The 14259-nt window shown below is 54.8% G+C and overlaps 1 protein-coding gene across 9 annotated transcripts in view; it reads right to left on the bottom strand.

Moving 5' to 3' along the window:
• Positions 1–383: 383 nt before the first annotated feature.
• The window catches only part of FBXO25 (F-box protein 25), a 33227-nt gene continuing 19351 nt past the window's right edge, over positions 384–14259 (bottom strand). For 8 of the 9 annotated variants that reach the window (XM_066234530.1, XM_066234528.1, XM_066234532.1 and 5 more), the window contains 6 exons: positions 13233–13326; positions 11227–11411; positions 9253–9432; positions 4687–4830; positions 3005–3031; positions 384–1922 (listed from right to left, as the gene is read on the bottom strand). In XM_066234530.1, the coding sequence (XP_066090627.1) occupies positions 1833–1922; positions 3005–3031; positions 4687–4830; positions 9253–9432; positions 11227–11411; positions 13233–13326 (720 nt within the window). In that variant the 3' untranslated portion in view covers positions 384–1832. The remainder of the gene's footprint in view (positions 1923–3004; positions 3032–4686; positions 4831–9252; positions 9433–11226; positions 11412–13232; positions 13327–14259) is intronic. The other variant, XM_066234529.1, reaches the window with a different exon arrangement.

Genomic DNA, 14259 nt, shown 5'->3' with positions numbered 1-14259 from the left:
GTTCAGCACAGAATGTGGAGCTGAGAATCCAGAATCATCATTGACAAATATGCAAACTGCAAACGTTAATCTGTTTAGAAGAAAGAGCATTAACGAAGGGAAGTAGGAATGATTTTGTGTTGGCCCGGACCTTGATAATTCAAAGAGGAAAACACACAACCATAACTCTCTCCACAACTGCTGAAAGCAATGGCCACATTCTTTCTGGCAAGCAGTTGTTGGCAAGATTATGGGCGATTTTATTTTATACACCTGTATACACATTTTCTAAAGTGGACATGCATTATTTTTTAAATCGAAACAATCTTATAAACATTTCATAGGTCTCAATAAATATCAAAACCACTGGCACATCTTTTTTCAGTAATGCAAAACCAACAATGTCAAGTCAGTGAACAGGATTTATTGTCTGTAAACGCGGTGTCAGCACAGAGGAGTCAGGGTGTGCCAGGCTGCCCGACCTGTCATGCTCAGTAGTCGTCTGTCCCTCCAGGGGGCTGCTGAGGACCCCAGACAGCCTGTCCGAGAGCCTGGAGCCCTGTGCATGAGCAGTGGGGCTGTGGTGGAGGAACAAGGCCACAGTACTCACACCTTTGCTGGTCAGTTTGCACAATTCACAACCCAATCACTAAACACCAGAACGGACACACAAATATTTTCCCTAGGGTGGTTCTGCATTCAAAGAGGAATCATTTGGACACAACCCATGTGGTTAAAATACATCTTAAGAAAAATAAATATTCTGCAGTGTATTTTACAAGGATCAACTGTTCTGTCCTCCACCCCCAATTACTGCAAAATCGAGAAACTCCCATGTGACAAGTAAGCCTGATACTGGCCATTAGTGTCAGTTCAGCACAGATGTGGAGCTGAAAATCCAGGATTGTTTTAGAGCCATATTTATAAAGATGCAAAGTTGCAAAGTTTCCTACACTTAGAAGAAAAGAATTTTTTTTGTGTGTGTGACAAAGACAGAGAGAGAGACAGAGAGAGGGACAGAGAGTGACAGACAGGAAGGGAGAGAGATGAGAAGCATCAATTCTTTGTTGCGGCCCCTTAGTTGTTCATTGATTGCTTTCTCATATGTGCCTTGACTGGGGGGGCTACAGCAGAGCAAGTGACTCCTTGCTCAAGCCAGCAACCCCGTGCTCAAGCTGGTGAGCCCCCGCTCAAGCTGGTGAGCCCTCGCTCAAGCTGGCGAACTTGGGGTTTTGAACCTGGGTCCTCCATGTCCCAGTCCAATGCTCTCAACACTGCGCCACTGCCTGGTCAGGTGAAAATAATTTTTTAAAGAAGTTAGTTGAGCCTGACCAGGCAGTGGCGCAGTGGATAGAGCATCAGACTGGGATGCGGAGGACCCAGGTTCCAGACCCTTGGGTCGCCAGCTTGAGCGCAGGCTCATCTGGTTTGAGCAAAGCTCACCAGCTTGGACACAAGGTCACTGGCTTGAGCAAGGGGTTATTCGGTCTGCTGAAGGCCCACAGTCGAGGCACATATGAGAAAGCAATCAATGAACAACTAAGGTGTCGCAACAAAAAACTAATGATTGATGCTTCTCATCTCTCTCCATTCCTGTCTGTCCCTATTTATCCCTCTCTCTGACTCTGTCTCTGTAAAAACAAAACAAAACAACAACAAAGAAGTTAGATGAAATGACGGCGCTTGGTTCCTGGACCCTTTTGCAGGGGAAAGCAGGCAGCCTCCTGCCTGGGCGCCTCTCCTGCTCTGTCCGGGCAGCCCGGCCCCCGGGCAGCACGAGTCCCAGTGAGTCACTCCTGCGGGCACACAGGGCACCAGCTCTGACTGGATGGACGGCAGGGGCGAGGGCACCTCTAAAACTTGAAAAGGTCGATGAAGTGCTGTGGGGACACAGGTGTGAAGCAGCTGTCAGGGTCGGTGGCCGTGCAGGGGTGCCCTGAGTCCTGCGGGAGGAGGGAGACGGTTACACGATTGGCCAGCAGCTATTTGTGTGAAGAGGCCCCAGAACCCGTTTCGAAGGTGATGAGAATTATGGAGAAGGCAGCATGCAGTTTTCCAGTTCAGAGACTTCCTGGCAGATTTCTGCTCCAGTAGATCCCACCTAAGCCGCCCGGCTTGGAGGAAGGGGCCACCAGGGTTCCTGCTGCCCTCGTCCCAGTGGGCTTCCCTCGGCGACTCCCGGACGACTACCTGCACTCCCACAACACCCGAAGACCCCAGACTGCATTTATGAAGAAAAATAGGTTTTTTGGAGGAAACTGACAAACTTGAGAGAGAACAAGGTACCTAAAGATTACAGGCTGGTCTTAGCCAGTTGGCTCAGTGGTAGAGCATCAGCCTGGCATGTGTAAGTCCTGGGTTCGATTCCCGGTCAGAGCACACAGGAGAAGCACTCATCTGCTTCTCTACCCCTCCCCCTCTCACTTCTCTCTCTCTCTCTCTCCCCCCTCCTGCAGCCATGGCTTGATTGGAGCGAACTGGCCCAGGGCACTGAGGACAGCTCCATGACCTCCACCTTAGGTGCTAAGAAGAGCTGAGTTGTTAAGTAACGAGCAACTGCCCCAGGTGGGCAGAGTATCGCCCCCTAGTGGGTTTGCTGGGTGGACCCAGGTCAGGCGCATGGTGGAGTCTGTCTCTCTGCCGCCCCCCCCCCCAATTAAAAAAAAAAAGTTACAGGCCAGCAGGAGTTAGAGGCCAGTCAGGTCAGCGTATTCCCTAGGTGGCCACAGCGGGGATGTGACCACCCCAGGTGCTGTGTGGTGCCTTTTACCCAATGGCAATTGCAGGAGACACATCTACCGCTTCCCCTCAAGGCTGAGCCTTTGGCTCAAGCAACAGGACCTGAGGTATTTCACGAACACCCTTTCATGACGGCTGAAACAAGCAAGCCTCGGCAGTCCGCTGTTGGTCACCCCGTGGGCCGTGCACTGTGCAGCTGAGGCTGCAGTCTAGGTGTCAGGGTGTCCCAGGGGGGCAGGCAGCCTCTGGGTTAGTCCCGAGCAGGGCAGAGAAGAGAACAAGGTACCTTGAACAGCAAAGCAAGGCGGCAGTCCTTGGAGATGTGAAGACAGATCGGAAGGAGTGCAGGGAGGGAGAGAAAGGAGAGAGATTAGAGAGCTGGGCTGGTGTGTACTGCTTATGACAACTGAAACCGTCAGCTGACACATGGGCAGTTACAGTGGTGGCAACGTGAGCACACAGACCCCAGCGGTGCCCCGAGACCCAGAACTCAGAGATGGTCTTCGACCACAACACGGGGCATGTCCTGGCTGACCAGCAACGAGGCGGACTGATACCTCACCCTCAGGCTGGTCACTGGGAGACACAAACACAGCTGCTCCTGGCACGGTCAGTACCCACGGACAGCGTCACTCACAGGCTGGTGTGGCCCACCAGTCACAATGGACCTGGATGGTGCTCACGTGGACAAAGTGCAGGAGACACTATGAACAGGACAGACTGCGCTGTGAACGGCCGTCCCAGCTGTGGGTTCGCCACTCTGCCCCTCTCTCATGACAAAGTCTGTGTCACCCCAGCAGCAGCTCGTCCACCTGCCCCTGCGTCTCTGGGTTGAGTGGTTTCTGTCGTTCTGGACTCGGTCTGGGCTGCTGTGTGCTGGGGCCTGCTGTCCAGGCCGGCAGCTGTGCCATCCGGGTCTGTGTAAATGCCTCTCTGATGGTCGTTAGGGTGCAGTCACCCAAGGACACTTCTGGAAGCACGCCCTCATTAAGGACACGTTACTAGACAAACAAGGTGGTGTTTGCAGAGGCCCACCCCGAGGGAGGGGCCTGGGGGCTGCAGGACCTCACGGCCTTCCCGTGTTCCCACTTTTCCCTGTGAAGTCTCACCTCAAACACCTTCGACCTCGAGGCAGAGCTTGGAAAGCACTCCTGGGGAAAGAGTTAATGTGAGGAAAAGAAAATTTTACCGAAGAGGAAGACGCAGAAGTTCTCCTTGAGCATGGAAAACCTACTTTTATGAGAGACACTCTGGACAGCGGAAAGTAAAACAGAGACTCGGCAAGTCTCGGGAAGAAGGATCCCTAAGGTGCTCTGGACGCAGAAAGTGCCAGAGATAAGTGTCCCGGTGTAGGTTTCTCCAGGAAGCGCTGGACTTGCTGACAAGAATGAGAGTCTGGTTAAGTGCTGACCAAATGCAGGAGAAGCCACGTTCGCTGTGACCGTGTGACTCGTGTGCGCGCGCTGGACAGAGGAGCCAGCTGGAGGCCCCGAGGGGGGCTTCCCTGAGGACAGCTCCGCTGGGTGGCCGGGGTGGCTGTGAGGTGAAGGCCAAGTCTGGGGCCCAGGTAAGAAGAGAGAGCTTCCTTTGTCTCAAGGTCGGGGCTCCTAGGAAAGGCGTCAACCCAGCAAACAGCCTCCACCCAGGACGAGGGCCCAAGGACACCAGCCCGACCGACCAGCCTCACGCCCCTTGGGGATGTGCCCCTCCATGCTGGTGTCACAACAGGGAGGACGTCACCGGGGAGAGGCAGTGGCCAAACACCTGTTCTCATCTCTGATGCCGCCACAGTGCACGATCCAGGTTTACAGCCCTGTGCCCCGGCCCCAGCACCTGGTGACGTATATCACATTCTCCTCCTCATCACACACAGACTTGCTCACCTTCTCACCACTGCGGTTCAAATTCAGATGGAGAATTTGTTTCACCGCATTGCAGCCCACACCCCGAGCCAAGGGAAGCCGTTACCTTCCAGAAGAGGATGCTGCAATGCCGGCAGAACTGCAGGGTGTCCCCGTACTGCTCTCGGGCCGGATAGCACTTCTGCAGAGCAAAGTACATCAGCTTCCACTCGATGTGGCCTTGCTCCGAGAGGATCAGGTGTCTGCAGAACTGGACACACATGGGATCGGTTCAGAATCGCAGGTGGTGTTCACAGCACAGTCTGAGAACTACTTACAAAAGCACACAGTGCATGAAACACTGGGTTACTGGAATTAAACTTACTTGGATTAAACTGATAAGGGTCTAATCAGATAAACCAACGTCCATACTATGGAACACCATGCAGCTGTTAAACATTTAAATATTCGGATCTGGTGATGCTCATATTATGTAGTGAAAAATAAGTCTAATTGTATGTTATACAGGTGAAACTAATAATAATATTGTATGTCAAATGTAGTTGAAAAATAAGTTTTAAAAATAAGCTACATACAACATATATTTGACAAGGGACTTGTATTTAGAATACACAAAGAACAAACTAGTCAAAAGACAACCCAATGAGAAGTGGGCGAAGGGCATGAAGAGACATGTCTGCAGATACACAAATGGCAGAAGGTGCTCAGCGTCCCCCGCCAGCCGCAAGGAGGGTGATGAGGGCCAGACCTGACGCTCACACATGGCTGGGGGATGCAAGATGAGCAGCGCTGTGGATGACAGTCGGGCAGCTCCTCAGAGATACAAACATGGTCACGGTCTGGCCCAGAATGTCCACTGCTAAGTACACACCCAGGAGACATGCAGATGCATGTCCACACAACGTGAACGACCGTGGCCACAGCGATCACTAAACCACAAGGTCCAACGTCCACCCAGTGATGGGCAGTAACAAGTGTGGTCAGAAAGGACTACAGCACGAATGAACCCAAGGGTGTTATGCTGTGGGAAGGCCCATCACAGAAGGGCCAGCTGTCATGGCCGCAGGTGCTAGAAATGATGGGGACAGAGTGATGGGGATGGCTGAGTCCTGTGTGACGCTGACAGGCGTGGGGCTTCTTGCTGTGGTGATGGACACGTCCTACTGCTGACTGAGAGTGCATCTGAATAAAGGTGTGAAGAGCACCTGTTACAGCCCACAGGTTCTGTGCCTGTGGAAATGCTGGGCAAAATGCATCGACCAAAGGTCCAGCAGAGCCACCTGGGAGGGGACGGCTTCTGCTCCTCAGCACCACGCGGACGTGGGCTCCAGACCAGGGCATGAACGTCAGCATAGGTTCTGCGGTAGAAGGTCTGGCCTTCACCAGACCAGGGTAAGACATGCAACCTCAGTGAGGCTCAAAAAAAACCGAACCCCGCTGTCAGTTTCTGAACCCTGGTACACACATACCTTGTTTTTATATTTGAAAATAACTTTACTTTTTGTAATTAAAACCAATCACCTGGATAATACATGCATACTTCAGTTGTGGCTTTTGAGGCCTCTTGAAAGTATGATGGAGTCGGTGGAAAGCTGTTTTTAACGAACTTTGCAAAGCGGACAGCTTGAAGAAGAAAGCAGGTCAGGCCTGTTACTGTGACTTTTACACCCTGCAAGCACGGTTAGAGAATGACCCCTAGAGGGTGAAACCAGCTGTCCATGTGGCCACTGGGAACCTGGGATGAGCCAAACGATCACATGGGCTCCCCGTGTTTCCCCCTAAACAACCGACTGCGTTTCCTGAACTCAAGCCCAAGACCACACCAGACGCCCGTCAGCTCCTCCTTCAGTGCCATCTCAGACAGGTCCCTGCATGTCACCTGTGCCGTCTCAGACAGGTCCCTGCATGTCACCTGTGCCGTCTCAGACAGGTCCCTGCATGTCACCTGTGCCGTCTCAGACAGGTCCCTGCAGGTCACCTGTGCCGTCTCAGACAGGTCCCTGCAGGTCACCTGTGCCGTCTCAGACAGGTCAGGTCCCTGCAGGTCACCTGTGCCGTCTCAGACAGGTCAGGTCCCTGCAGGTCACCTGTGCCGTCTCAGACCGGTCCCTGCATGTCACCTGTGCCGTCTCAGACAGGTCCCTGCAGGTCACCTGTGCCGTCTCAGACAGGTCCCTGCATGTCACCTGTGCCGTCTCAGACAGGTCCCTGCATGTCACCTGTGCCGTGTCAACGGGCTGGCCTGTGTCCGTGTCTTACTGTTGCTGCTGAGCCCTAAGGAACAGGTGAGTTTTCCTGGATGTTGTGTTTTTATATCTGGTCAAGAAAACACATGCAGACGAGAGCACCTGCAATGCTAGTGCTGCTTCTAGCCTGACATCGGGTGCTGGGTGCACAGAGCCTTTTCAAAGTGGCTTCTGTATGGAAACCAATGCGAGGACCTCGCCAGTGGTCAACAGGTGTTCTGAGAAGCTGCCAGGCACTCTGATCCCCACGCGGGGGACAGCCGGGGGGACACCCACCCACCTGGCTGCATCTAGGCGGGGCCCACGTGTGCTCCTGGCCTCTGTCCCAGACACACCTCCCTCCCTTGGCCCTCGGTCACACCCTTCCCTGCAAACACGCAGTGCCCCCCGCCCCGTGCCGATCCACACTGCAGTCTTTCTTCCCTGTTCAAACCACTCCTGACTCCTCTGCTTCTCCCCCAATAAGTCCACCTAGAACCGTTTCCTGGTGTCACCCAGAAATCAGCAAAACTGAGCCTCAAGGACCCATCCACCGGCTTCCTCGACGCCTACCCACTCCCAGCCTTCTTTCCCGAGTCCCTCAGGCCCGAGGACCCCCTGCACTCTCATACCCCCATGCTGCTGGGCCTTTCTCAGATGCCCTGGTCCTCTCCTGAGAGGCACCTCCACCCACCCTGTCTCCAGCTGCCACTCCCATGTTCCCCCAGGGACGCCATCCCATGCCTGCAGAGACCCCTGGGCACCTCTTGCCCACTGCCCCCAACTGGCCTCAAGTCCATGGGTTTTGTCCACGTCTGCACCTCTCTGCGCCCCTCCTGGCACAGCCTGTCACCAGGCTCTCTGCGTCCCACTGTCTGTCCCTCAAACTACAGCTGCACTTGGTCCAAGCGCTCCCTGCAGTGGCCGTCCCAGCTGCCAGGTAAGACATGGTCTGAGGTGGCTTTGCAGGCCCGGCAGCTGCACTGCTCCTCACGCGCTCAAGCTGACGATGGTGCTCTGCACGCAGGGCCTTTGTGCACGGGCTCACTGCCCGCAGACCCCAATTCCTCAGGGAGTCCTCCCCGTCCCGCCCTGCAGGGCAGATGGTGCTCACAGACGCAGTTCTCCCTCATGGTGTCCATCAATGTCCATCACCAGCTCAGCCAGACTTGTCTCTGAGATGCACATAGAGGACCACCCTGACCCTGTGCCCAATGTGAGGGTGTCCAGGGGGCACTGCAGACAGCCCTGACCCCGTGCCCAATGTGAGGGTGTCCAGAGGGCACTGCAGATAGCCCTGACCCTGTGCCCAATGTGAGGGTGTCCAGAGGGCACTGCAGACAGTCCTGACCCTGTGCCCAATGTGAGGGTGTCCAGGGGGCATTAACAGACAGCCCTGACCCCGTGCCCAATGTGAGGGTATCCAGGGGGCATTAACAGACAGCCCTGACCCCGTGCCCAATGTGAGGGTATCCAGGGGGCATTAACAGACAGCCTTGACCCGTGCCCAATGTGAGCGTATCCAGGGGGCATTAACAGACAGCCCTGACCCCATGCCCAATGTGAGGGTGTCCAGAGGGCACTGCAGACAGCCTTGACCCCGTGCCCAATGTGAGGGTGTCCAGAGGGCACTGCAGACAGCCCTGACCCCGTGCCCAATGTGAGGATGTCCAGAGGGCACTGCAGACAGCTCTCACTCCATGCTCAGCATGGGGGTCAGAGGGCACTGCAGACAGCCCTGACCCCGTGCCCAATGTGAGGGTGTCCAGAGGGCACTGCAGACAGCCTTGACCCCGTGCCCAATGTGAGGGTGTCCAGAGGGCACTGCAGACAGCCCTGACCCCGTGCCCAATGTGAGGGTGTCCAGAGGGCACTGCAGACAGCTCTCACTCCATGCTCAGCATGGGGGTCAGAGGGCACTGCAGACAGCCCTGACCCCGTGCCCAATGTGAGGGTGTCCAGAGGGCACTGCAGACAGCCCTGACCCCGTGCCCAATGTGAGGGTGTCCAGAGGGCACTGCAGACAGCTCTCACTCCGTGCTCAGCATGGGGGTCAGAGGGCACTGCAGGCTCTAACCCTGGATGATGGAAGAGCAGGCCTGACAGGTGTGCTGGTTCCCACAGTGCAGGACCATGGGAAGGAAGTGGACAGCGGATGCTGCCTCCGGTCAGAGGACCCCGGTCAAGGGGGACACGCAGTGAGCTGAACCGGAGCTCCGAATCCAGGGAAAGGACAGCACGTCAGGACTGTCCATGCTGCCACAACAGAGAGCACACTCAGCTCTGCTCTGTTCATTCAGGATATTTCTGAATTGTGGTTCCTTTTAAAAAGTGTGAGAAATAACCTATACAAGCTATCGAAGAAACCACAGGATTGTAATAAATCCGGTCGTTTCTGATGCTTTGAACTGCAGCCGAGGGCCCCAGTGTGAGGCCGCTGCACTAACCTGCTTCTCAGCAAAGTGGTACTGACACAGCTTCTTCCACAACCGCCTGTCCTCGCTGAGCAGGTACAGCGTGGGGGTCACCTGCCCCAGGGTGACGACGTCCCACCCGTCTGAGAGCCTGTACAGGATGTTGTTCAGCGTGTGCAAGGGCAGGTCGCTGAGCGTGAGGCCATGGTTCACCTGTGGAAAGGGGTGACACATGGTTACCTTCGGTCACTAGGATCCAACGGCCAAGCAAGGCCTGCAATCCTAAAGGAATGCTGCTATGACCTTGGCCGGTTGGCTCAGTGGTAGAGTTGGCCTGGTGTGTGGAAGACCCTGGGTTGAGTCCCAGCCAGGGCACACAGGAGAAGTGACCATCTGGTTCTCCACCCCTCCCCCTCCCCCTTCTCTCTCTCTCTCTCCTCTTCTCCCACAGCCATGGTTTGATTGGTTTGAGTGCATCGGCCCTGGGTACTGAGGATGGCTCTGTGGAGTCTCCACCTCAGGCACTAAAAATAGCTTGGTAGTGAACATGGCCCCAGATGGGGGTTTCCAGGTGTATCCTAAGCAGGGCGCATGTGGGAGTCTGTCTCTTTATCTCCCCTCCTCTCACTTGGAAAAGAAGAAAAAGAAAAATAATTAAAAAGAAAGAAAAACAAAACGCAGCTCCCCTCCCCCCCACCCCCCAGGGTGCCCCGGCCTGTGTCCGTGCCCCACGCCCTCCTCTGGGCGGCCAAGGTGGCGCTAGCCACGCAGGAACAGTGGGAGGAACAGTGGGAGGCAGAGGAGCCAGACACAGAGCGAGGCCAGTCTGTGGTGACAACTCCTCCAAAACCAATCCACACACACGAGGTCCATTTACGAGATGACGACATTTAAAAGGGACCCCAGGAAGAAAGCAGAGCTGAGGACGCTGCCGAAGGCCCCGGAGACAGAGTTCAGGCCCAACAGAGCCAGCCCGAGGCCATGCCTGCCCTGTCCCTGAGGTCCCTTCTAGCTTAAAACTCTAATTTCAAATATACAAGCTACACCTCCCCTCACCCCGGCTGGCAGCTGAGCACATCTGTCCCTCAGGAAAGTGACCCTACCTGTGTGCTCATCAGAGGCCATGCCACAGGGGCCTGTGCCGTGTCTAGCCTCCACCATCCCTCAGTGTCCCCAAGAGCCTCCCCCTGACAGAAGGCCGGCATCTGTGTGGCCCCACCCAGCTCTGCTCTGCTGCCCACTGTGCCCTCAGTGATGATCGGCACCTACCCCCCCCCCCCCACCGTGTGCTTCTGCTGAGGCAGAAGTGTCCCTGGCTGAGAGCACTCGCCGAGGACAGGGAACTGTGTGAGGACACGGCCCACAGCAGCTGAGGGACAGCAAGTGAGGGAGGCACTCGCTCCGCAGATGCCACGGCGAGGGCACGGCCATGCACTACACCGAAGCCTCGACGCTCTGACTGTCGTTTGAGCCAGAAACACCCAATTTCTCTGAAAGGTAAACTAGTTTCCTGCCTCATCACCCATAGAATTAGCTCTTTTCAGTAACAACTATAACCCACTCAAGGGTCTCTGGTCCGAGTCTATCTTAAAACAAGTTCACACTAAGAAAGGGTGAAGACAAGAACTCTTCCCAGCCTGACCAGGCGATGGCGCAGTGGATAGAGCGTCGCTCTGGGATGCAGAGGACCCAGGTTCAAGACCCTGAGGTCTCTAGCTTGAGCGCGGGCTCATCTTGTTTGAGCAAAGCTCACCAGCTTGGGCCCAAGGTCGCTGGCTACAGCAAAGCGTTACTCGGTCTGCTGAAGGCCCACGGTCAAGGCACATATGAGAAAGCAATCAATGAACAACTAAGGTGTCACAACAAAAAACTAATGATTGATGCTTCTCATCTCCTGTCTGTCTGTCCCTATCTGACTCTCTCTCTCTGTAAAAAACAAACAAACAAAAAACCCCTTCCCAGCGCTGTGAGTCTCTGGAGGTCAGGACTGTCCTGAGAAACCCGCACCTGGGTCATCTGTAGGTTCTGCAGCTGCCGCTGCCAGGTGAGAACCGTCTCTAACCGGCACACCCAGATGTTGATGTTCCCCACCAGCACGGACTTGCCCACTCCTTGGAGCAGGATGCAGAGGGTGGAGCTCAGGTCTTGGAGAAGGTCTTTGATTAGGCGAGGGTTCTGGTGGTCGTCGAGCACTGGAAGACACACAGACAACACGAAGGTGGACACAGCTGCCACCTGTGAGAAAGGATCGTGTCTCACAGTCCGAGTGTCACCGACAGACAAAACGTGGTCCATGCACACGGCCTTAGAAAGGTGAAAGCCTGCACGTGCCATGACTGGATGGGCCTCGAAGGCACCGTGCTCAGTGACAGGGACGCTGCTGCTGGGGGGGGGCGTCCCTGGTTGAGGACCGGGAGGAGTCCGGACCACAGAGACAGAAGTGACGGTGGCCAGGGGCCGGGGCATGGGTGGGAGGGAGCGCCAACTGTGGACGGAGATGAGCAAGTTCTGGACGGGATGGCGGTGATGGCTGTACAACAGGGTAAATGTACCTAATGCCACTGAACCGTCCGCTTCTAAGTGAACAGAGTTGTTATTTTCCTATTATGTGTATTTTGCCACAATAAAAACAATGATCTAATTTCACTGAACTCCAAATGGGCATTTTTTTTTTTTTTCATTTTTCTGAAGCTGGAAACAGGGAGAGACAGTCAGACAGACTCCCACATGCGCCCGACTGGGATCCACCCGGCACGCCCACCAGGGGCAACACTCTGCCCACCAGGGGCGATGCTCTGCCCATCCTGGGCGTCGCCATGTTGCGACCAGAGCCACTCCAGCGCCTGAGGCAGAGGCCACAGAGCCATGCCCAGCGCCCGGGCCATCTTTGCTCCAATGGAGCCTCGGCTGCGGGAGGGGAAAAGAGAGACAGAGAGGAAAGCGTGGCGGAGGGGTGGAGAAGCAAATGGGCACTTCTCCTGTGTGCCCTGGCCGGGAATCGAACCCGGGTCCTCCGCACGCTAGGCCGACGCTCTACCGCTGAGCCAACCGGCCAGGGCCCAAATGGGCATTTTTGAACTATCACAAATATGATGATAAAATGTTTCCTGGCCCCGGTTGGCTCAGTGGTAGAGCGCGTTGGCCTGGAATGTGGAAGTCCTGGGTTTATTTCCCAGCCAGGGCACACAGGAGAAGCGCCCATCTTCTTCTCCATCCTTACCCCTTTCCTTCCTCTCTCTCTCTCTCTTCCCCTCCTGCAGCCAAGGCTCCATTGGAGCAAAGTTGGCCCAGGAGCTGAGGACGGCTCCATGGCCTCCACCTCAGGCGCTAGAATGGCTCCAGTCGCAACAGAGCGACGCCCCAGATGGGCAGAACATCGCCCCCTGGTGGGCATGCCGGGTGGATCCAGTTGAGCGCATGCGGGAGTCTGTCTGTCTGCCTCCCCCACTTCTCACTTTGGAGGGGGGAGGAAAACAATGTTTCCTGACAGTGCATTTTTGGTCAATAATTTTGACTTTAAACTGTCACTCTGTTTTCTTTATACATATTTATCATATAGAGAACTGAGTGCTTAAAAATGGCTGTGCAGAGTCATAAACTCATACATATGTAGAAACCCCTAATGCTGTTTATCAGCCACTAACTAATCAACATAAGCTTTAAATGATGAAGAAGCCGCAGGTCAACCTGACACTGCAGCCCCGCCTGGGATACACGGCTGACCTCCATGGGACCAGTGGCCATGTTATCTTCTTGTTACAGGGTTATAATATAATGTTTCCTATTATGATATAACATATTCCTTTGTATTCAAAAGCAACTGTAAAGAAGTCAGCAGCAGCCACTGAGCAGAAGGACCTGGTGGGACTGACCTTGTAGGACTTTGTTGACCCTGTCACATTAGTAATGTCGCTGCTGTGACAGTACACACACTGGGGGAAAGGAAAGAAAAACCCTCTCCTCGTATTAAATTTCAATATTCAAACGAATAAAGGTATCCATCACCCTCTTACCCTTTTGAACGATTTTATCCAAAACGCTGAAGTAATTCTTTTGTGCCACACCACTCAATGAAGTTAGCTGGGATTTTGCAATGAGTTGCAGTAGCTTGAAGGAAAGAGGGAGAGAGCTAAGTCAGCATCAGTCTGTGTCACATGCAAGCACAAACCACAGCAACGTGGCCAGCAGGGACGACTGGCCCGCAGGAGGGCGCGGCTCTCCTCCTCCTCCTCTGCAAGAGGCACCTCTGCCACTCCACCCTGAGCGCTCTGTGCTTTCCGAGGACGCAACTCTGACTGTCCTGGTCAGCGCCCTGCACGCTCTCAAAGTGCACACTCCACTCCAGCCTGTTCTGCAAGAAGGCCTGCTGGGTGGGGTCTGACCCCTAACTCTGTGCCAGTCCCACTCTGCTTCCTCTGAGACCCCAGCTGGAAATGTGCGGGCTCTTCTCAGTCTGCCTGTCCCTCAGCTGAGCCTCTCATTTCCCTTCTAACCCTAAACATGTCACCTTTATTCTGCCAAGGGGAAGCTGTGCAGTTAGCTCGAGCATTTCCTCCTATAAGCAGGCCCCACACTGCTGTGTCTCACTTTGCTCCTTCATCTTATTTTTTGGGGCATTCACATCACTAAATGAGAGGCACAGCAGGCTTCCCGGGTGCACCTGCAGCCCCACCTGCCGCCTCCACGCAGGCCATTCTTAGCGCGTGTTGGCTGCTGGCTCCTCGCTGTGCACCCCACGGTGCTCCTCACTGTGAACTGCTGATGTTACAGTCCTCTGCAGAAACTAGGAAAAGGTTTCAAAATCTTCAAATGTCACCCGCATCTTTCCATTGTTTTCAGGGCTTTGCTGTTTAAAGGAGCCATGAAGTACTTGGGAAACAGGGAGGAGTCCGTCCCCAAAGCAAGTGCTACTGGAAACAAACCTCTGGAGCTAAAGGGCCCGAGACAGGCGAGTCTCTGGGGGACACAGGTGGTGGCCAGGTGAGAGGCAGCGCTCGGCCTCCCGTGGGGCAGAGGAGACAAGCGAGGACGAGGGCTAGG

Source organism: Saccopteryx bilineata, chromosome 6 (assembly GCF_036850765.1).
Source record: "Saccopteryx bilineata isolate mSacBil1 chromosome 6, mSacBil1_pri_phased_curated, whole genome shotgun sequence".
Lineage (NCBI taxonomy): Eukaryota > Metazoa > Chordata > Mammalia > Chiroptera > Emballonuridae > Saccopteryx > Saccopteryx bilineata.
Note: the sequence above shows the minus strand (reverse complement) of the source record. Positions and strands in the feature narration are given on the sequence as shown.